This window comes from Phyllostomus discolor, chromosome 5, assembly GCF_004126475.2.
Source record: "Phyllostomus discolor isolate MPI-MPIP mPhyDis1 chromosome 5, mPhyDis1.pri.v3, whole genome shotgun sequence".
NCBI lineage: Eukaryota > Metazoa > Chordata > Mammalia > Chiroptera > Phyllostomidae > Phyllostomus > Phyllostomus discolor.
Window position 1 is genome coordinate 14,989,188 of NC_040907.2, and position 21,991 is coordinate 15,011,178.

At 58.4% G+C, this 21,991-nt stretch overlaps 1 protein-coding gene across 1 annotated transcript in view; it reads right to left on the reverse strand.

The window, feature by feature from the left end:
* The window catches only part of MYOM3 (myomesin 3), a 48,408-nt gene that overhangs the window by 16,007 nt on the left and 10,410 nt on the right, over positions 1 to 21,991 (reverse strand). The window contains exons 7-21 of the mRNA XM_028513469.2: positions 21,110 to 21,198; positions 19,433 to 19,477; positions 18,827 to 18,967; positions 17,127 to 17,288; positions 16,404 to 16,545; positions 15,057 to 15,256; positions 14,239 to 14,292; positions 13,720 to 13,847; positions 11,088 to 11,271; positions 8,595 to 8,769; positions 5,838 to 5,959; positions 5,291 to 5,478; positions 4,918 to 5,044; positions 3,712 to 3,890; positions 915 to 1,029 (exon numbers count right to left, since the gene is read on the reverse strand). Of these exons, the coding sequence (XP_028369270.1) occupies positions 915 to 1,029; positions 3,712 to 3,890; positions 4,918 to 5,044; positions 5,291 to 5,478; positions 5,838 to 5,959; positions 8,595 to 8,769; positions 11,088 to 11,271; positions 13,720 to 13,847; positions 14,239 to 14,292; positions 15,057 to 15,256; positions 16,404 to 16,545; positions 17,127 to 17,288; positions 18,827 to 18,967; positions 19,433 to 19,477; positions 21,110 to 21,198 (2,051 nt within the window). The remainder of the gene's footprint in view (positions 1 to 914; positions 1,030 to 3,711; positions 3,891 to 4,917; positions 5,045 to 5,290; positions 5,479 to 5,837; positions 5,960 to 8,594; positions 8,770 to 11,087; positions 11,272 to 13,719; positions 13,848 to 14,238; positions 14,293 to 15,056; positions 15,257 to 16,403; positions 16,546 to 17,126; positions 17,289 to 18,826; positions 18,968 to 19,432; positions 19,478 to 21,109; positions 21,199 to 21,991) is intronic.

A 21,991-nucleotide genomic window follows, 5' to 3' on the forward strand; every position in this document is an offset into this window, starting at 1 on the left:
GCTTAGCCCTTCCAGCGCCTGCCCACTGTGCTTGAATAAAATGAACAGCCCCAGGCCCCTTACTGTGGCCTCCAAGGTCTTGCATGATCCGGCTTCTTCTCAGCTCAAATGTCACCTCCTCAGAGAGGCCCTCCCTGACCACCAGGATTAAAGTAATCCTCACCCTCCCCATCACCCTGTTTCATGTCCCTTACAGCATGTATCACTTTCTCCTTTACATAACTGGTGCCTTGGGCACTGGCCACCTGTGCTTCTGCTGCCTGCCCTGGAGCTGGGACCCTGCTCTCTTGTCACTGCAGCATCCCCCGTGTCATGTGGGCGTCACCAAAGATTTGTTGACTGAATGGACAGGCTTCCTAGTTAGGAGAGCTGAGTGGTTCTGTCATGGACTGCTGTGTGAGCCGATCATTTAACCTCTCTGGGCTATGACAATATCCATCCTAAAGCGGGGATGGTGATGGCCCCTTTAGTGGCGTGTTGGGCGGGCCAGGGCGGTGTAAGAACCCAGCGCAGCATCTGGCGTGTGTGGTAGGAGGGGCTTTCAGGGGCTGTGGCTGCAGGCCCAGCAAAGCCTCGTGCGGTGCCTGAAATAACGCTTGGGACTCGGCCTTGAGTATTGTTCTAAATATCCATGAAGAGCTGTGTGAGTTTATGAACGTGGCAGGTGAAAGAATGGAAGACCCCTTCCAAAGGGACAGGATGCGTTCCTGTCCTGGGATTCTGTGGACATTCATGAAGTGGGGAGTGGGGAGAGACACAGGCGGGAAAGAAAGGAACGGGGGAAGAAGAGTGGAGTGGCGGTGGGGGGAGGGCCCTGTGGGTCCTGTCCTTCTGCAGATCCTCCCGACGCCCCTCTGAGCCCCGCCCTGGTGACACAGCCCAGCAGTGGTGCTGGCAGCTCCACCTGCCCCTACCTGGCTTGTCCTCCAGGAGTATGGGGTCGGTGGGCATGGAAGGCTGCCCCGGACCAGCTGAATTCACAGCCTGCACCTGGAACACGTAACGCTTCCCCGGCTGCAAGTCGGAAACCTGGAGGTGGGAGTCGGGGAAGAAGGTGAGGGTGAGCACTGAGGACAGCCAAGAACACCCTTCCCGAATCCCTGGCCGTGGGTGCCGGGAACCACTTGTCTGTGGAAGCCCAGGAAGGCACAGGCTGCCCAGGGTGGGCATGGGCCAGGAGCACGCTGCTCTCCCGAGTCCCGGTTGTTGGGAGGTCTCCCCGTGGCTGGGATTATCTCCGTGCCTGCGGCTCCTGGAACTCCATCCACTCAGAAAACCCCCTCCCTCCCTGCACCCCGGTCCCTCCTAGGCTTATCCCTTCAGGAAGAAGTCTGGGGATCACCCTCAACATCGTTTTTCTTGACCTCTACACACGCAGTCCCCACGTTCCCATGTTATTTCCCTGGCGTTTCTTGAATGCCCCTCTCCGTGTCCCAGCCACGGCCCCTGCAGAAGCTTTGCCTCTCCTGCCCCACATCAGTCCAGCAGCCTCTCCGTGGCGCTCCGCCTCTAGATCCTTCTTTCTGCCCCGTCTTGCCCCCTGCCGATCTTTCCAAGAGGCCAGTCTGATTATGCTTCAGTCTCTTCCAGTGGCTTTCAGGGTAAAGCTCAGATTTCGAGGTTTACTACCTAAACTCCTCCTGATGTGACCTTAAAAATCTTACTCCATGACTCCCTCAGGGTCCGCATGTTTATCACACATGTCGTTTCATGCTTCCCTGCCTTTGCCCCTACTGAGCCCTCTGCCTGGAATGTCCCCTCCCCCTGTCTCCCAACTCATCCTTGACCTCTCAGCTTGGGTAGATGCAAGGATTCTGGGAAGGTCTCTGATCGTCCTCCTTGGAGCTCCCAGAATCCCTCAGGGGCCCCTCCATTGTACAATTCGTGCCACTGTAATCGCCTGTTACTCAAGCATGGTCACGTCTAGGGCCTGGCTCCAGACTTGGCAGTGAGTAGGTGTCAAGAGGTATTTAGTGAATGACTGAGCGAGCGAATGCCAGCCAACCAGCCACACGCAGACACGGTGCCAGGTCACCGAGGCGTGCCCTGCCCTGGCCCTGCCCTGGCCTGGCGAACCTTGGGCAGTGAGGGCAGAGAGACCATCCACTCTGAGTGGCTCTCTCGAGCCAGCCGCCCAGCCCTGGCCGGCTCTACACAGGGGGCCCGGCCCCGTGCGGGCAGCGACCGCAGAACCTCAGGGCATTCTGCGGGCTGAGGCTTGGCCTCACTTAATTCCCTCTTGGGTGGCCTTAATGCTACTTTTTCAAATGCAAGATATTTTTTTTTCTGGTCATAAAAGAAATATACGCTTGTTGGGGGAAATATTAAAGCAATTGAGAAGAGTAGAAAACAAAGGGTTGAAGCTCCCCCAGCAGTCGCACCCTCCAGAGATGACCAGAAAAAACAATTTCGTAATAATCCGTTTAGACTTCAAATGCACATAATCCATGTGAAAACACGACAGGCACCGTATTCTGTTTTTTTAGTGTCTTATTCTTTCCGCATTGTTGTGGGTGTCCCCGCCTGCTTTCTCTTCTCTCGGTGCCAACTAACGGAGTGCTCGCCGGCGTTTCTGGAGACCGCACGCCCTCCTGCCTGCTAGTCAAAGACGCCTCCAGGAAAGGGAGTTGGAGAAATCTCCCCCGTCTCCCCAGACGGCACACAGTGCACCCTAGTCCCCATCACGGAACTGTCCTTACAGGTGTGCCGCGAACAAAGGGGACCTGGGCGATACCCTGGCCTCAGAGATGGGGGCCCCGGCCTGCGCGAGGGACCCCGGTGACCGGGAGCCTGTGATTCCGACGGATCGTCTGAGTTAGTGTTTCGCGTCTGCTAAGAGTGCTTCAATCCACGCCTTCGCTTTCTGGCCCGTCTAATGGCTGTGAGCTGTCGTTGTCGTGCCGGGGGAGGGTCGTGTGCGCTCACCTGTCTCCTGCGGGTGTGCAAGTTCAAACAGCCACCGCAGGTGAATACAACCAATGATTCTGCCAGATTTCTTATGTATCCAAAGAGTTTTTTTTCTATTTAAATTAAGAAACATCTATCTGCATGTTTGTTAATATGTGTACTGTGATATACACATATTATATGTTATCTAGCATATGTATCTCCTACTGTATTGGTTTTTTTTTTTAGCCATATAGGATGGATATATTTTCATGTCAATATGCACATGTATGTCTACCTTGTTCTTTATCTTATTGCCACTCCTTAAATCACCTGAGTCTTCATGCTGTCTGGCACAGGGTTCCATTTTGAGGATGTGCTACGGTTTATTTAAGCTGCTCTCTTGATGGACATTTAAGTTGCTTCTGACTTTTGCCTTTATAAACTACGCAACAGTGAGCACCCTTGTCCTTAGATCTTTGCATGCTTGTTTAATTATTTCTCTGCAATTTAGTCCTTGAAACAGAATTCCTGGTTCCAGGGATGAGCATATCCAAATGCTGATATGCCTCATTGCTTGTAAGTGAGGTTTCAGGCAGGAGTCTCCTCAGAGTGGAGCAGGTTAAGTCTGCCAGCCAGCCACACCTACTGCCACTTTGCTGTGTGACCCTGGACAAGCCATTCCCCCTCTCTGCTTCTTTGCTGCCAGGCGGTGAGGGCAGTCATCCCTGAGGGTCCTTCCAGCTCTGCTGGGCTGCAGTCCTGCCACGTCCGGGGGCAGGGAAGGCCCAGGGTGGGTCGGAGGATGAAGGGGCCCAGACTCACCCTCAGGTGGGTGCCAGAGACGGGGTCCGGGGTGACTGGCTTCCACTGCTCAGAGCCTTCCTCCTGGAAACTGATGAGGTAGCCCGTGACCGGCCCGGCGCCTGTGTAGAGTGGGGGCTCCCACTTCAGCATCAGCGAGGAGGCCTGCACTTCCAATGCCTGCACGTCGTATGGGGGACCTGTGGGAGAAGGGCAGAGGAGGAGTTGGGCGGCCGGGCAGCCAGCCGGAGAGCCGGGTAATGAGCTGGGTGGGCAGTCAGCAAGCGTGTGAACCTGTTGGTCACAGCCAAGCCTGGAAGCACTTGTTCTGCACATAGTAGGGACCTGGTTGGCCTTGGCATGGTGACAACGCTTTGTCTGGGCCTGAAATAGGGTTAGATCCTCCCATCCCCATGCCAGACAGCACGGATCCTCCCAATGTCTTTGCCACACTGGATAGGCGTGACCTCCAGAGTCCGATGACCAGGGCTTATGTCCCAGCTCTACCCTTTCAGGCTGTGGAACCTCTAGGCAAGTCACTTAGCCTCTAGGTTCCTGTTTTCTCATCTGTAAAATGGGGATAATAACAGTTCTGACAATAAAGTGCTGCTGTGCACATTAACAACATAATTTATGGAAAGTGTAAGTGCAGTAAGTACCCAGTAAATGTTGGTTGTTTATACTTGCTGGTGACTAAAGCGTCACACGGACTAGTTGTCTGCCATTCAGGTAAAGGTGTTGTGTAGACAACAGGACTGAGCTGAATTAGGACCCTTCCTTCCTGGGGGACGTGAGGGGCTCATTGGTGAGGAAGCGAACAGGGCAGTGGGAGCGGTGTGTGGGATGACCAGTCCTTGTTTGTCCAGGACTTCCAGCAGTAAAGCCAAACTGGGCAAACGGGGATGAGTTGGTCTCCCTAGCAGTGTGCCTTTGGGGTTCGAGATGAGTCTGTAGCCAGGATCAGAGGTCAGGTGATACATCGAGCTGGAGCATAGTTTGTGCTGGGGTGCAGGGCCAGTCGATGGGCAAGGTCACAGGCCCTCTAAGGCAGGGGTAGGACTGCCTGTGTCAGAGACTGCAGGGTCCACTGGTGGGAGGGGCCAGGGGCCTGGCGTCTGGACCCAGCAGAGCAAACGTGAATGCGCAGAGAGCTCGGCAATGGTCATCTCATTGCTTAGCTTCGGGGACGGAGAGGGTGCAGAGGTCCAGCACCACCCAGCCTCTCACCTGGCTGGGGCATCGTCCACTCTTTGCACTCAAACAGGCTGCTGGGCGCCGACAGCTCACCCACACCTGCCCAGTTTGTCGCCCGGGCACGGAACTCATAGAAGTGGCCTTCACAAAGGTTGCTGACCTTGAGGAGCAGAAGCACAGACTGAAAACCCACGGCTGGGGAGGAAGGAATGGGGGTACAGCAGCGGGGGCAGAGGCTCAGAGCAGGATGTCCATGGGGGCTTTAATCAAGACTGGCCGTGGTCTGCACTTCAGGTGGCTGGATTCTGAGGCCGGGGAGCTGAGGCCCCTTGCAGCCCCGGAGCCTCCTGCCATGACTCTCCTGTGCAAGGCAGGATGCCGGACGGGCAGCCACTTCCAGTCTTACCTTGCAGACCTGGGTGGGGACGGGCTGCTGGTTGACCGAGTGCCAGTCCAGCTCCTCCGAGTCGTGCTGGTCCAGGAAGTAGCCCAGGATCTTGCCTCCTCCTCGACGCTTGGGGGGTTTCCACCCGATGACCATGTCGTTTTTCCCACAGTTCAGGAGGATGAAATCATAGGGGGCAGATGGTGTGGCTACAGGGAGGCAAGGGGGTGAAGCCAGGGGCAGCAGGGCCTGAGGGAGCCGGCAAGCCTCCCCCAGTGGTAGCCCTCCCTGCTCCGGGGGTGCTGACTCAGCCAGAGGCGCCTGCTGGTGACGGGACTTTGCCCCTGGGTGGGCACCTGGTCAGGCTTCACGGCACAGCCTCGGGTCATTGTCCCTTCCTTCCCAGAGGAAAGGGTGGTCAGGGAGGGTCAGCTTATCCCCCCTGGGGCTTATTCCCCTGCCTCTGGGATTGGAACCTCTGAGATGTGGTCTCTAATCTCCTGCTCTCTGCCCAGCCCAGAGCTGCCCACCCCCAACTCCTACAGGCTGGACCTGCCCCTGGACTTACCCAGAGCCTGCTTGACCCTGATGGGTTCGGTGGGCACCGAGCTTTCCCCTACCCCAGCCTCGCTGACAGACCGGACGCAAAACTCATACTCCTTCCCTGTCCTCAGCCCGGGAACCGTAAACCTGAGAGAGACACGTGCAGCATTCAGGGTCAGCCAACCTGCTCGCAGACACCCCGGGCTTTCCGGAACCACCGCGAGGGACGAGTGCTAGCCTGTGTGGTTGGGTCTGAGGGTTCTGGGCCAGTCGTTACCCTTGCCTCCCCGGTGATGCAGAGGCCTGGAGGGTAAAGGCTTTCAGATTTTAAAGGTGGGGGGAAGTTGGTTAAAAGACACACACTTCCAGTTATAAAATAAATGAGTACTAGGGCTCATGAGTACTAGGGCAATAACGATAGTCAACTCTGCTGGGTCCTGCATGGGCAAGGTAAGGGTACAGATCCTGAGAGTGCTCGTCTCAAGGAGCCATTTTTTTCTTTTCTCATTACTGTATCTATGTGAGCTAAGGGGTGTTAACTGAACCTATTGTGGTCACCCTTTCACGGTGCGTGTGAGTCAAACCTTCCTGCTGTGTGCATTAAACCGTGATGCACGTGAGTGCATCTTCCTCAGTGAAATGAGGAAGAAATGGTTTTAGAGGACGTGACTCTAAAGCCCACCGAGAGCCCACTGTTAAGGTGCAACCATGCCAGGAAAGATACGGGCTGGAGGCCAGCGGGCCATTCCCCTGAATGGCGCCACTTAGGACACCTCCAGGACTCCAGACCTTGCCCCTGAGACACAGGTGGCTTTTGTTACCTGCGCGAATGCAGTGACTCTAAAACACGGAGTCCTTTTCAAGACCCGCCAAAGAGAATTTTCATCCAAGCCACACAGGTACACTCTGGTTCGGAGAAAAACGTCCTTCCTCTGCTCTCCCTTCTCGCTAGAACCCAGCTGCGGGCCTCTTTCTCCCTTCTCATTTATTGACTTTCTCCTGCAGCCAGTCTTGGGAGTTGGACCTTGAGGAACCCCAAGGACTTAAGTCAAGCATTGACGGCTGACACAGCAAGTTCCTGCTCAGGGATAGGCTCATCTAATGGGTCACGTGCCCTTACGAGAGGGACAAAGCACTGAGGGGGGGTGCTCAGGCAGCCCCTGCACCGGCGAGGCTGGGGGAACTCCCCAGACCAGCCCCCGTTCATGACCAGTGCCAGCGAGGACAATGATGCGTGCCTGTCTAGCACTCCGTTTTCACGGGATCTGTGGGAACTCGGGCACTCAGCGTAACATGCTCCAAGGAAGGCGCTGTTACTTACACTGTTTTGCAGGCGAGGACGACACTGAATGTTGGAGGGGCCCTTAGGAATCGAACTGTCGTTTCTTCTTTTTACAGCCCGAAAAAGCCCTTCCTTCCCCAAGGAAAGAGGTGTGCCAAGGGTACACTGCTGGTCGGGAACCCAGTGGGACCGCAGCCCAGGTCTCCCGAGCCCCAGCACAGCGCCTCTACCTCCGTCCGCCCACTCGCTCAGAGAGTTCTGAGCGTCTCCTGTAGGCCAGTCTCTGTGAGACCCAGCAACATGGCACTGACGTGGCCGCCACAGCGGCTGAGCTGCCTGTATGCCACCACCCCGGACGGTCTCCTGGGCAGCAGTGTTTACCCCCTTTCCAGCCGTGACACAGGTAACCGATGGCATGCACCTGTGTGTTGGGTTCCCCGGACACACCAGAGAGCCATGCCACCCCCCCACCCCATGTGTGACATATTCCCCAGGCCCATTGCGCCCTTCATGTGACTCTCCTTCAACCCCTGCCCTCCCTCGGGGATGTGCACTCAGTGCGAGTTTGGGGGGAGATGTTGTTGTAGGGATAGCATGGACCCTGAGCCACTTTGTCAAAACCCCGAGTTTTCTCCAGTCTGGAAACTCCAGCGGTGACAAATGATGAGTGAGCTCTCGCAGCTGACTGCAAGGTGCTGAAGACCAGAGGGACACAAGTTCCCGTCGCTTTTTCTGGACAAGAGGATCTCGGGGCTTGTGGCCTGGGGTGAGGGGAGCCCAGCCAGGCGTGCTCCGGGCCTGTCCAGCCCCCCAATGGAAAGGGAGGGGAGGGGTGTCACCACCTGAGCCCCCTCCCACACAGAGCCCCAGTACCGAGGGAACTCACGAGCCCAGAAGCCACGAGGCTCACCGCTCCTGCAAGGACCGGGGCCTCCGAGTGAGGAGGGTGCCTTGGAGCAGGCAGGAGCTGGAACGGCAGGAGCACTGGGGTCTGAGCCGAGGCTCAGACAGGGCGAGTCTCTGTGCAAGGGCAGCAGGCACGTGAGGGGTCAGTGTGGGGTCTGAGCCTGGCCTCGCTGGCCCTGGAGCCCCTGTCTGCCCTGCCCCCTCTGTCTCCGTGTGCCTCTAAGCTCCTGGAGGGATGACACCTAGTCAGTCCCCTCTGTCTGCAAACGGGACGCCCTCAGCAAGTGTTTGCTGAAAAACAGGCCGTCTGGGCCGACTCCCAATTCCTCCACTTCCTAGCTAAGGCAGTTTGGGCAAGTTACTTAACCACTTGGTGCCTCAGTTTCCTCACCTGTACAGTGACAGTAAAAATATTAGTCCCAAGATCATAGCATTGCAGTGAGAACTAAATGACTTCACATATGAAAAGAGCTTAGAATAGTGCCCAGCGCCCAGTGCCATCTGTGGCATGGTGGGCTTCATTATCATTATCATTATCGTTATGGCCCCTCTTCAGAGGACTCGCTGGTGCAGGAAGGGGTGGGGTAAACTCACTTGGTGCCCTGGATGGGCTTGTTGTTAACTGTTTGCCACTCAGATGATCCTGCTTCCCGGGAGTAGATGTAATAACCCAGGAGCTCCGGGCCTTCGCTCACAGAATCCCAGGTGAGCGAGACAGAGGTCTGAGTGTCCCGGAAAGCTTGAACTTGAGCTGGAGGAGGGAGAGTAGCTAAAAAGTAGAAACATGGGCTGAGTAAGGATGCTGAGTTACACGGCACTAACGTGCGAGGGGGAAAGTGGGGTGTGGGGAGAGGCAGGGAGGAGCCCCCGCAGCACTCACGGGTGGAGCGTGGACTCCAGATGTGCCCTGGGGCTTTGGGCGGCTCTTTCCTGGTCCCACAGGTGCGCCCAGACTCCTGTGTTCTACATGGTTTCTCCCTCTTACTTCCAAACACCTCCCCTTCCTCGCTGAAGCTCCCATTCTTATAATTAATCCTTACCATCTCTCTCTCTCTCACTCAGGAGTCACCAAATCGCAATTTTCCTAAGGGTTGAGCTTTAATCTCTAGAAAACTTGATTTCCTTTCCTTGAAATGTCTCTGTTGACTGTCATGGTTCTTTGAGACTGAGTTCCTTGAGGTAGGGACTGCCATGATTTGTTAAATGGACAGATGGATGGATTGATGGATGTATGGATGGATGAATAGATGGATAGATGAATAGATGGATAGATGAACAGGAGAATGAATGAAAGGGTGGATGGATGGAAAAATGAATGAATGAATGGATGAATAGATGGATAGGGGATGAATGAATGGATGGACAGGAGAATGGATGGATGTATGGATGAATGGATGGGTGGATGAATAGGGGATGGATGGATGGATGAATAGATGAATGGATGAATGAATATATGGCAGGTTCAGGAGCTTCCTTCTCTTTCTACTTCTCAAACTCCTTATATATCTTTCGGTGGCTCCCAATCTTCTCCCAACCTCTACTCCTTGCTTGCTGCTCTCTTGACTTGCTGTATTTTTCTCCTCTCGTCTCATCTTAAGGGTCCATCCATTCCCATGTCTCAAATGCTCACCTCTCTGCAGGTGACTCCCAGGCTTTAACTCCAGCCCTGCCCTCACTCCTGAGTGCTAGAGCTCATTTTCCTTTTTCCCCAGACACCTTTCCTTGTGTTCTGCTGGTGCTTCCAAGTCAACAGGAAAAGGCTGAACCCAGCATCCATCCAACATAAATCTAGTGTTTATCAGAGCCTACTCTGAGCCAGGTTCTGCCCTAGCACTGGGGATGCACTGACAAACAGACTCGAGGTCCTGGGCACAGGAAGGTCCTGCCAGCAACTCCCGCCTCTCAGGGTGAAGACAGTGAGGCTGCGGATACAGACTGGGTGGAGGGGAGAGGCTGGGAGGAGGCCAGTCAGGGACCCACGTTCCTGAGACCTGATTCCACCCAAGGACAAGAACTTGAGTGGAGGGTATCCCTGGTATGGAGTAGTCCTCAGACATTAAAATCATGACTTCAAGGAGAATTTCGTGACCTGAGGAAATGTTTGTGGTGTGATGTTAATTTTGAAAAGTGGAATGCAAAGCCCTACATAGGCGTGTGGTCAAAAGACCAGAAACCCAGGTACCCAGATGCCAGGCATGGGGCCGGGGGGTGCTTCTCTCTCTCTCTTTCTCAGTTTCTCCTTTCATTCCTCTATTTCTTTCTTCCTTCTTCTCTCACTCTTTTGCATTGTGTGTGTGTGGGTATTTTCCCATTTTAACATAATTTAACTTACAAGGAAATACATTTCTCTTTCTACCCCTCTTCTTCCATACCCCTCTGTCCTACCTTTTCCTCTCCCTTCCTTTTTCGAACGGAGCTGGAACCTCGCCCTAAGTCTGGCTTGTGGTCCAGAGAGGGCCCGCATCTGATCATAAGGTGTTCACTGGCCAGGCCCCAAATCAAGCCTCAGTGTTAACCGGGCCAGAATTAAAGAAAAACCTCACTTGCCCACCAACCCACTCATACTTGCTATGAATATATATTCATTTGGCAGGTGTTTGGTGCCCTGCAATGACTTGCCCAGGCCCATGCTGTGCTGAAGGTGAGAACTGTCCTACCAGGTGAGCTAGGGCTTGGGATGGGACAGCTTAGCCCCCACTATGGGGGGTGGGCAGGAGACCTGCTCAGGAGGCAGGAGTGGGTGCTGCTCGGAGACCTTTGGAATTGAGGGACCAGTTGGCCACACTCAGCACCTATGCTAGACCCAGCTAGATTGTGCAAGCTGTGAATCATTGTTCTGGAAATTAAAAAAAAAAAAAGTCTGTACTTCCACGAGCCTCCCCTGCCCAGGGAAATGGGATTTCTGACATCCTGGCGCTGCACAGGCCTGAGATCATGTTGCTTCTCAGCTTCCTGGCAGGTAGAAGCGGGCAGAGGCAGGGAAATGGGCTCGGCCCTGCCCCTGCAGCCCTGGGGTCCCGAGCCCTGCATGCTGACCGCCGCCAGGGCTGGTCTGTCCTGCCGCCATCCTCTGCACCTCACGGGTACCTGGCTTCCCCCTCAAGGTGATGGGCTCGCTGGGCTCCGAGGGGTCGCTCATGCCATACTGGTTCATTGCTCGCACTCTGAAGACATACGACTTCCCTTTCTCCAGATCCAAAAGGGCGAACCTTGGGGATTTCACAGGAGTTTCTGTGCTGATGGCCTCCCAGGTGCCACTACCGATGACTGACTGTGACAAAGGAGAGAAAGTTGCGTCGGTTCAGCAGTTGCCTGAGCCTGGCCCTGTGTGACCACTTCCCACGTGAGCTCTCATTAGCTTTTATCCCCGCCACAGCTGCCCCGGAACACCTGAGCTCTGGATCCACCTGCCTCTCTGCATCGCTACCTGGATGCCTACCGGGCATCTCACCTTCAGCATGGCCAGGACGTGACCCTAGAGCTCGCCCTCATGTCAAAGCGGCAGCACGTGGAGTTAGTGACACCAGCCCTTCTGCTTGCTCAGGCCGAAACCTTAGGAGCGATCCTGGACTCTCTTCCTCTTTCCCACACGCCCTGAATATGCTCCCTCCACAAATCCAGTTGGCGCTACTTTCAGAATGTATCCAGAACCCAAGCATGACTCGCCACCCACATGTCCCCTGCCATCACCTCGATCCGGGCCACCACTGTCTCTCATCTGAGTTACTTTAATAGCCTCCTGACAGGTCTGCCTGTTTCTACCTTTAACCCCCTCAGCCTTTTTTTCTTCCTCCAAATGATAGTCTGAGGGATCTTTTTACAGCACAAGGCAGATCATGTCCCGGGCTGCTCAGAATCCTCCCTTAGCGCGGAAGTGGGGCTGGCTCCTCTTCTCCTTTAGGCCTTGATTCAGAACTCGCCTTCTCGGGAAGGCTGCCCCAGCCCTTGCAGTTAGAAAGCCAGCAGCCCCTCCCCTCCACACTTTAAATCCCCTCCCTGAGCTCCGTCTGTCTCCTAAGTGCTACCATTAACTGATATGCTAATAGTGTGACTCATTTATCTTGTGTATCATTGGTCCCCACCCCCTACTCGAATGCCAGCTCCAGAGACAGGGATTTCCGTCTGGACCCAGGGCCCAGAACATGCCGGCACACGCCAGGGGCTCCGTCTGTGTTTGTGGGACCAATACGTGAGTGAATAGAGATATTCACACAGTGACCCTGCTGGGCAGGGGTTAGTTTCCCCTCTGATGGGGGAGCTCGGGGTCAGAGAGTCTTGGAAACTTGGCAGATAGTCATGCACCTAATCGCTTGTGGATTTGGTATTTAAGCTCAAGTGTGGGCGTCAGGGGCCCCAAGGCACCCTTAAATTCTGAGGCTCTGGGTAGATAGGAGGTGAAGAGCCAAAGGTGATTTGGACTAGTGAGGCACCCGGAGGCCACTTCTGCTGAGTCTGGGTATGAGACTTAAGCCCTAGAAGCACCAGGGGACCCTCGGACCCTGCCTCCCCTGTGCTTTCCCCCCTTCCGGAAGGCCTATCCGGCTGCCAGTGGCCTAGTGAGCATTACTGAGCACCTACTGTGTGCCGGATTCTGTTCTAAGGCCTATGTGCTTTAATTACTTTGTTCCTCATATTGACCCTAGAAGGTGTGTGCAATTATTATCTCTGTTGTATAAAAAGAAAAAATGGAGGCGCAGGGAGACGAAATAACTTGCCCAAGGCCACATAGCTAGCACATGGCAGAGACAAGATTTGAACCCAGGCAGCCTGACTGCAAGGTCTTGACCATTACCCTCACAGAACAAACCCTCGGTTACTACAACCTTCCTACGTCGGGGGAAAAGGATCACTGGGAGTGCTTGAAGGGGGGCCCATTCGGACAGCCGGAGCCAGAACTTGTTTACTCATCGATTTACTGACCCTGTACTGTCCACCTACTATGTGCCAGGGTCAAGAGTGTCTCCCTGGGAAGCATCCGCAGGCCCAGGGCTGCTGGCCCTGGCTGCATGCTGCATCTTATTCCAGCCCTCAGAGGGGAGGCTGTCCCGTCTATGCTGCAGGAAACCGAGGGCCAGAGAGTCCAGGAACCGGTTCTCGTGGCAGAGTCCGGATGGGAACGATCTTAACGCCACGCTGTCTTTCACTCTGCCTTGCTGCCTCCTGTCCACTGTGAAGTCCACGCAGCATAGCTGCCCTCTCCCCAGACCCCTGCCCCGACCCTGTTCCCCAGTGAGGACCTCGCTCTAAACCCCGCCCCCACGCCCTGTGAGCACCACCTGTCATGACCCTAGCTGGCGGGGACCAGCCTAGCTCCCCTCCCATCATGCCTCTGGCCAAGAAGAGGTGCTTAACCTGGTGCATGCCCTGATGCCAGCCAGACTTGGGGGCCAGGAGAGACCCCGGGAAAAGTGGATCTTACTGTTGTTAGTGTTGTCCCTGTCTCTTAATTTTTCATATTTCCATGAATAGCCTCAAGAACTACCATCAGAAATTGGCCTCTCGGGGCAGGAGGTAACCTCAAAGGGTCATTGAATGCATGCCTCTGCTTCTGCATCGTGCCTGCTCAAGGAACTCTCTTCCATGCTCTGAAGGCTTCCCCAGGGGCACGTTACCTTGCTCAGGGTCTCTCCGTGCCCCCTGAACTGCCCCACAACCAGGGTCCCCCTGCACGTCCACTTCTCGGGCTAGCCTGGGGCTGGGGGCCTTGGGGTCTCCGTACCTTCTCCAGGGAGTACGTCAGCGGAGCTCGGCCCCGGGGCCTCGGCTCCTCCCAGCCCAGGACCACGTAGGCCTCTCGGATCTCGATGGCGTGGACATGGGTCGGGGGTGAGGGTATGGTCACCGAGTCTAGAATCAGAGTCATCCAGAGGCAGAGATGAGTGGGCCCTCCGAGACCCCTAATCTCAGCCCCTCGTTTCATAGTGGAGGTGACAGGGGCCCAGAGAGGGGCAGAAACTTGTTCCGGGTCACCAAGCAAGGCCAGGCAGAGCTGAGGCCAGAATGCAGACTTCCCAATGTCCTGCTCTGGACTTGCCACACCCTCCACGAGGGGCCTAGCAAGACAGGCCACCATCACCTGACAACTCTGGCTCCTCCTACTGTAACCCTCCCCCCTTGCCTGCCCACACCTGTACACGGACAGCTTCCATGTCTTTGCCTGACGTTTGTGTACTAGAGTTTCCAGAACCATAAAGGGGCCCAGGGTCTTGGGGCAAAGTGTCAGGAGGTTCACACGTACCTTCAAAATCATCCTCGCTGACCACGATCTTGTTTCCCAGACCAAAGGGGATCTCTAGGGTGGAGAATGGAGCAAGTTGGCGAGTGAGTAGCGGTGCAGGGTATGTGGGGGCCGGGCCAGGAGGGTCAGGGCAGGACCTGCCCTTCGCTGGGTGCTGATTCCTCCCCCTGCTCCTGGCCTTGGCCTTGCAGCCCCTCATGGTGTGACCTCAGGCAGGCCCTCAGGCAGGCCCCCAGGCAGGCCCCAGCATTCTCAGGGCTCCCAAGTTGGGGCACTGCTGCTGCGGACCTTGAGCGATGCTCTGTCCTCTTGGGACAGATGAGGACAGAGAGGAGAAGCGATGTGCCTGGGCTCAGGTTCCCAGGGCGCAGCGGGGCGGGCAGCAGACCTAGGGTTGACTCCTCGGGGCTGAGGGCTGTGTCTCCCATCTCCCCCTCTACCCTTCCCCCCAGCTGGGGGCTCCTGAGGCAGGGGGCTGTTTTCCTCCCTCTGATTAAGGGCATCTATAGAAGGTGCTGTGGTCCTCCCTCAGCGCAGCGTCTCCCGTGCACAGGTTTGTGATTCTTCCACAAGATCAGCTCTACCTCCCCGCCCAGGCCAGGGGCTCCCAAGGGCGGCAGTGTGCTTCCTCCAGCAGACCAGAGGTTCCCGAGGCTGTGTCTCCTCCCTCGGATTAGGGGGTCCTGAGGGCTGGGCTGTGCCTCCCCCCTTGGGACAGAGCTTGGGATGGGGGCTGTGCCACCTGTCTCCTGTGTGGTCAGTCCTGAGCATGCCCTGAGTGGTGCTCTGGAATGCCCTTTCAGGGCCCTCGGACACACCTGTCTTCCTCCGGGCTTCATCATGGTCACCCATGACAACCAGCTCTGAGGCCTTGGAGGGGAGGCCGCTGCCTGCCTTGTTGATGGCTCTCACCCGGAACCGATAGCTCTGGCCTTCGACGAGGCCTTGGATCGGGCACCGACAGGTCCCGCCGGGGGCCTCATGGCAGGGCACCCATTGCCCAGACTCGCCCTGGCACCTGTGCGAGAGACGGCCCAGCGTTAGCCCCTGCCCATGACTCAGCGTTAGCCCCTGCCTCCACCGGGGCCACTTCCCTGTCCCGGGCTGCCCGCCCAGCTGGTCTTGGCTAGTTAAAGTCATGCTCTCCATTTAAAAGCCTGGCTCCAACCTCAGGCCCCAGGAGGTTGGGGGCCATCCTCCGGCTCCCGTGGTGGAACTTTCCACGCCTTTCATGGAGAGTCCTGTGTGCCCGGAGCTGTGCTGGGCCCTTCACACGCATCGTCTCACTGAACCCCAGCAGTCCCTGGAGCCAGGCGCGGTCGCCTGCACCGTACAACCGGGGGCCCGCGGCTCGGGGAGCGAGACGGCTTGCCCAGGATCTCACAGCGCGTGTGGGTGTGGCGGAGCTCGGATTTCACCAGAGGGCTGTCCACTGCCTGAGGTGGCGTGCATTCCAGAGTGACCCTCGGAGTCTGGGCTCCCCGAGCCCTCTGGGTGCCACTGTCCTCAGGTCATATCACGGCACACGCGACTGGCGGGAAGGGGCGGTGGTCACGTGTGGGCTCACATCCTGCCTCCACCCCTAATGAGCCGTGTGAGGCATCACCCCATGTACCCCAGTTTCCTCATCTGTAGAGTGAGGCACTGCGGAGTCCCCCTGGCCCTTAGATGGGCTCGTTGGGAGGACGTAATGCGATGGGGGGTGGGGGGGGGGGCTGCAGGTACACAGTCCTCCAGCCCGTCGGTGACAGGGTTGTGTGTTGCCTCGAGCTTGGACCTCTGAGCTGGCAGCACTGAGGCAGGCGGGGTGACCGGGCCCTCCCCTGCCTGGCGTGCCGCTCCCTCTGGGGTCACAGCTACGGGTGCCTGTCTGTCACTCAGGGAGGAAATGAGCCAACAAATGCACATGTGCTCAGGTTTCGGGCTCCGAGAGTTTGCCCTTCCCAGGGCCCGCTCCCACTGGATGCATTCCAGAGGGCAGGGCCCGACGCCAGCTGTGGGACTCCGGCCGTCGGCAAACACCTCTTATCGCCCTCAAGTGCACAGCGCAGCTGGCCTCCTGCCCGGTTCTGAGGCTGGGCACGGGGCTCCCTCTTTCCTGTGGCCCCACAACCAGGCAGAGGGCTACCTCCCCAGGGATTCTGCCGCTCAGGGGGCTGACTCACAGCTCGACAGAGTAGCCGGTGATGGGGCTGCCCCGAGTGTCACTGGGCGGGGTCCAGGCCAGGATGAGGCTGTCTTTCTTCACATCCAGGCACAGGACATTCAGTGGGGAGCCTGGGGCCCCCGGCTTCTCTGCCGCAGCGTCTGAAACCCAGGGTGGGGGTGGGGGCAGGAAGCTTCCTCCGGTCCATGTCCCCTGGGTGACTGCTCCCTCCCACTGCCACCCAGTATCCTCTTCTCCTTAAGCATCCAGGGCATCAGTTTTGATATTGAAGACCAGGGCCTGCATAATGGCTTCCTCTTTTTAAGCAATGTGGCGGGAGTACCATTTATTAGGGGCCCCCCAACACCAGGCACCTGAACAACTGGCATAATTAATCTAGGGGCCTCAGAGCAACTCTCCACTTTGCAGATGGGAAAATGAGTCTCACAGAGAAAAAGTGACATCACCAGTGAGGGGACAAAGCCTGAGGCAGAAACGGACCAGGGACCAGAATCACCCCAGCACGTGCTCAGCCCTCCCTCCCAGCCTCCACCAAGTCTGAGGCTGTGGGCTGCGTTCTCTGGAGGGTCACAGAAAGCTGCAGGGATCCTTAGAGCGACTCTAACCCAACAGCCCATTCACAGCGGGGAAACTGAGGCCCCAAGGGGCAGGGGACTGCTCCAGGTCCCACAGAGAGTCAGGCAGGGGCAGAGCCCGGTCTCTGGGCTGCAGCCCCCCTCACCTCTCACAAACACATAGGTGCTCTGCTCCCGGGGCCCGGAGGGCGAAGCCACCCGGACCGTGTAGAGCCCCTCGTCCTCCTTGTGGGCGCAGAACACCTTCAGGGACGCCTGGCGGTCTGCGTAGAGGGTCTGCTGGCGATCCGAGGACCTCACCAGCCTCCCTGAGGAGGAGAGGGGTCCAGCGTGAGCTCGTGGGCCATCCTGGCCTCACCTGGGAACCTGCAGATGCTCTGGGGAGGGGGAGGGGGGTTGTCTAGGCAGGGCTGCGGCTGGCGTGGCCGTGGCCTGAGGCTCAACTGGGGAGTCAGGGATGGGGGTGGTGGCTGCTGAACTCTCCAGCAGACTTGGGGGAGGGGGCGGGGGCTGTGTTGAGGCAGGGCCCAGGGAAGGGGCTAGGAGCCCGACCAGGGGACTGAGGATTCAGGGAAACCGCTGGGTGGCTCAGCAAGCAGTTGGAGGTTCCGTGAGGAAGTGGAAACAAGGGGCCAGGCCCTGGGCCAGGGTCAGGGGCTCTGTGGGTGGGCTGGGGCTGGCTGAAGGGGCTGGGGCTCCAGGAAGGGTGTGGGGGCTCAGCGAGGGGGTGGTGGGCTGAATGGGGGGAGTGAGGGCTTGTTGATGGGGTCTCAGAAAAGGGTGGGGCTCATCAAGACAGCTGGGGTGTCAGCGGGAGGGGAGAGGGCTCATTGAGGGGGCTAGGGGCCAGCGAGGAGGGTGAGGACTCAGAGGGTGGCACCCTAGTGAGAAGAATGGGCCACAGGGAAGGTACTCTGGGACCCGGGTGGGGTCTTTCCTCCGAGACCACGAGACCATGCTGTGGGGCTGTCCTGCTCTCGGTCCCACTTGACGGCCTCTCCCTCCTCTCAGCACCTCTATTCTGGACGATCTACGGGTCGGGAAAACGTCCAGACTTGCTACTGCAGCTGTTCCTCGGGGCTCCTCCTGGCTCCTCCTGGCGCCTCCACGCCTCCGCCCCCCTCCACCCCCGTCCTGGCAGGTGCGGCCTCCCTGGGCTCGGAGCTGCGGGAGCTGGGGGCGGGGGCTGTTGTCCTCGTCCTTTGGCTGCCGTCCTGGTCACGGATGGGGCAGGAAGGAGGCCCAGCCGTCCTTCTCCCCCTGGCTGGGATGCCTCTTCCTGCCTTATCTGACCAGGCTTCTCCAGCCTCGCCTGTGACACGCCCGGGGGCTTCCAGCTCTCGGGTGGTAATTATTTCCCGGCACCCACACCTTGAGTGGGAAAAGCCCTGTGCCGCTGTCACAACCTGCCCCGACACCACACTCCTCGTGCCGCCCTGCCTCCCGGCCGCGGCCGTGGCCTCCGTTCCCGTGATGATGGCTCTGGGCGCCTCACTCGGTCTCAGGGCACTGACGAGGGTCCCGTCCATGTGAAGGGCTGAGACAGGGCCTGGGCCTGGCAGGCTCTTAGCGGGCAGCGGCCGCGACTGTGCTTCGGCTCCCCCCCTCCTCCCAGACCAGGAGCCCCTCGTGGAGCTCACGCACCTCCGAGCCTCTCCCGCCCTGGCACCCCTGCTGCCTCTTCAGCACCCACAACCCAGCTCGTGCTACCTGGGGGAGGGGTGTCGCTGAGCTTCTCTGTCCCCCCCCCCCCGGGGGTCCCAGGGCTGGGGATGGAGCCCAGGCTCTAGTCCCTCCCTCCCGCCTCTGCCTCCGAAGGCTGGGGACCAGGCCTGGGGGTCCTCACCGTCTCGGAACCACTGAATGTTCTGCTCGGCGTCCAATATGTCTTCGGAAAACAAGCAGGTTAGGGAGAAGGGTTCCTTCTCCCGGGCAAAGACCGGTTTCAGCACCGATGCGAAGTCCACGCTGGGCCCGAACATCAGTCCTGGGTGGGAAGAGACATTCAGGACGGGCGGCGTCTGAGGCCCGCAGCCCAGCCTGCGGCTTGGGTGGGAGCGAGGACCCTTCTGGGGTATCTTCACTCGTCTGGGTCAGGAGTGGCAGTTCCTGGGGTGGTCTTACCAAGGAGAGGGGCCTGGTCCTGGGGTGAGGGTGGGGGTGGGGAAGACATTTCTCTCCGTGGGACCAGATGAGCCGAAATAGTAACCACCCAGAGTCACATCCCTGTGTCTTTGCCTTTTTCACTCAGTTTCGGCCACCGGACAACGTAGCCGCTGCCTTGGGGCCCCCGGGAACCAGTCTGCAGACGTTAGCAGCTCCGGGGAAGCCCCGCGTGGACATTCTTAGTGGGCAACGGATGGCTAGATGCAAAGGGGGGCTGTGGGAGGCCTGACGAGAAGTCCCAGACACCCTCCCCCCGAAGGCCCGTCCCTCCCCCCAGGCTCCTTACTCTTGAAGATCTCTGAGTCGAAGCCGGCCTCCTTCCCCAGGTAAGCTGAAAACCCAGAGCACACGGCGCTTGAGAAGGTCCAGACCCACGTTCCTGCCAGACCTTTGGGCGGCGTGGCCCGCGGGTGTGGGTGTGAGTCCTGCCCTGTGAGTGGCTCCCCTTGGGCTTTGGGGAAGCTCCTTCACTCCTCTGCGCCCCAGTTCCTACCTCGGTAAAACGGAGGCGTGACTCCTACCTGGAGGCGGTGGGGCTCTGAACAACTGAATTCACAGGAGCAGAGCCCTCGCTCAGCCAGAGCCTGACACAGTTGGTGCTTAGTAAACGGGGGTTTCCTTCCTCTGCCCAGCTCACTGCCAGGGTCACATAGTCTTCAGAGAGGCAGAGCCCGGTGGGGCTGGGGTTCCTGGGGGGGTCAGGGGAAGGGGCAGCGCCAAGGGAGCCGTCTGGGGGCGTAAGGGTGAAGTCCAAGGAGACGCTGGCACAGAACACCAGAGAAGAGCACGGACGCTTTTGTTCACATAGCAAGTGCCACGTGCCGCTTGTTAAACGGTTTAATCTCACAATAGGCCTGTCTGCTGGTGCCTTTGTAGTCCTCTCATAAGGAGGAGCAGACAGAGGTATTGTCACCCAACTAGCCTGAAGCCACCGTGTGACATTGGTCCCTGGAAGGACGTCTGGGAGGCTGTGCAAGGTCACACAAAGTCGGTGGAAGACTCAGCATTAGAACCCAGAGCTCCAGCCTCCCAGCCCAAGGCCCCCCACTGGGGCCACCACAGAGGCCACGGAGATGAGATGAGCGGGGCGGGTAGTTGTGGCAGCGAGTGGGCGGTGTTGGTGCGAACGTGGCTGGGGTCTGGGGGCCGACGGATTCAAAGCTGCTGGGCTTGATGAGGGGCCAATATCTGCAGGGGGCCCTGATGCCTGACCTTGGGCTTGACTCTGGGCACATGCTGTTTCTCTCTCAGGGTCACTGAGGTCATTGTCCTGAGCCCGGAGGTATGGCCTCCTGGGCCATGCTCTGTGCTGGTCACGGGGTGGGGGAGGGAGACTCTAATAGAGCTACACCTGGCCTATACCGCTTAATTTAGTCTACACGGGAGTCTGAGGGAGGCAGTAAGAGTCCCCTTGGCAGACGAAGAGGCTGAGACGAGAAGCCGCCTGCCCCGGCTCGCACAGCCCGCGGGCAACAGAGCCAGCCCGAGAGCTGGGGCCTGCCTAACTCCCGAGCATCTCCCCAGCCTTGCGCTGTGACTGCAGATGCCCTTGGGGTAACCTTCAGAGGTACGGCTGGGAAATAGCATCAGAACCCAAATGGGGCAGTGGGGGTCAATAGGGCTCGGCTTTTGCCCGCGGGGACCCCTCAGTGGGACTGGCAGGGCCGGACCACCCTCCCAGAGGACCTGAGCTGGATCCGGACCCCAGCCCAACCCGACAGGACCGGCACACTCCTCGGAGACGGCTGTGCAGGTGGTGCAGCCTGAGGCAGAGACTCGCACTTGCTTCAAAGGCCCCGGGGAAGGGAGCGTCTCCGTGGCTGCCCTGGTCGCCTGGTCCCACCCAGGCCAGATACCCCTGCGCCAGGGCCCTTCCTCCATCTGACCACAGACCCCCGTCCTGATCATCCTGGGTGTGCTGTGGACTGGCCCGGCCTGTCAGGGACGGGACGGGAGGACTTACTGCGGACGAGGACTTTGGCGTAGGAGGAGGCCTGGCCAAAAGCGTTCTTCACCTTCACCGTGTAGGTGGCTGAGTCCTCCTTGGTGCATCTGGAAGGAGAGAGGGAGAAGGGCCCCCAAGACCATTGGGCTCCTCAGGGAACCCAAGTCCGAGTCTGGGGGTGGGGAGGGCGGGGATTAACGGGAGGGTCTCAGCGGGGAGGCTTCAGGCCGTGGCTCGGGCTCCCCTTCTGAAAAGCGGTGTGCCTTCGGGCTGGCCCCCGCCCCTCTCCACACCTCAGTGCCCACCTCCGGAAAACTGGGGGTGCACCATCAGCCTAGCCCACCTCAGGGGAGGGTGCTTTGAAAGCAGGTTGTTATCACTGAGTGTAGAATGAGAGAGGTTAAGCGCCCTGCCCAGAGTCACACAGCAACCGGAATTCGGCCCAGCTCTGAGGTGGCAAGCCCTCTCCGAGGCACGGCCTCCCTCCCGCCCCATCAGCACCCCCGGAACAGAAGCCTGGAGCCGGCGCAGGGCACGGGCTTGCCAGGGACATGCTGCCAGTCTGCGCCAGGGCTGGGCCAGACGCCCGGGTTTTCTCAGTCTCAGGCCCAGGTCTCCCCACCACCCAGGCTGCACCTGTCCTGTTCCCAGTGACCTTAGTGACGGAGACAGTACTTGGCAGGCTGTGGCACACCTGGCTCCCATCAGCAAGCAGAGAGGCCCCTCGGTGCCCCCTCTCATCCCCTGGCTGCTCAGGGCAGGGGTCCCTCTTGTTTTAAGGGTCAGCCCCACCTGCTCTGCAAGCACTTCCTCCCCCACCCCCCCGACCTGCGTGCCTTCCCCGACTGCACAGCCCACGGGACCCCTCCCTCTGCAGCATCGCGTGCATGGTCAGATGCT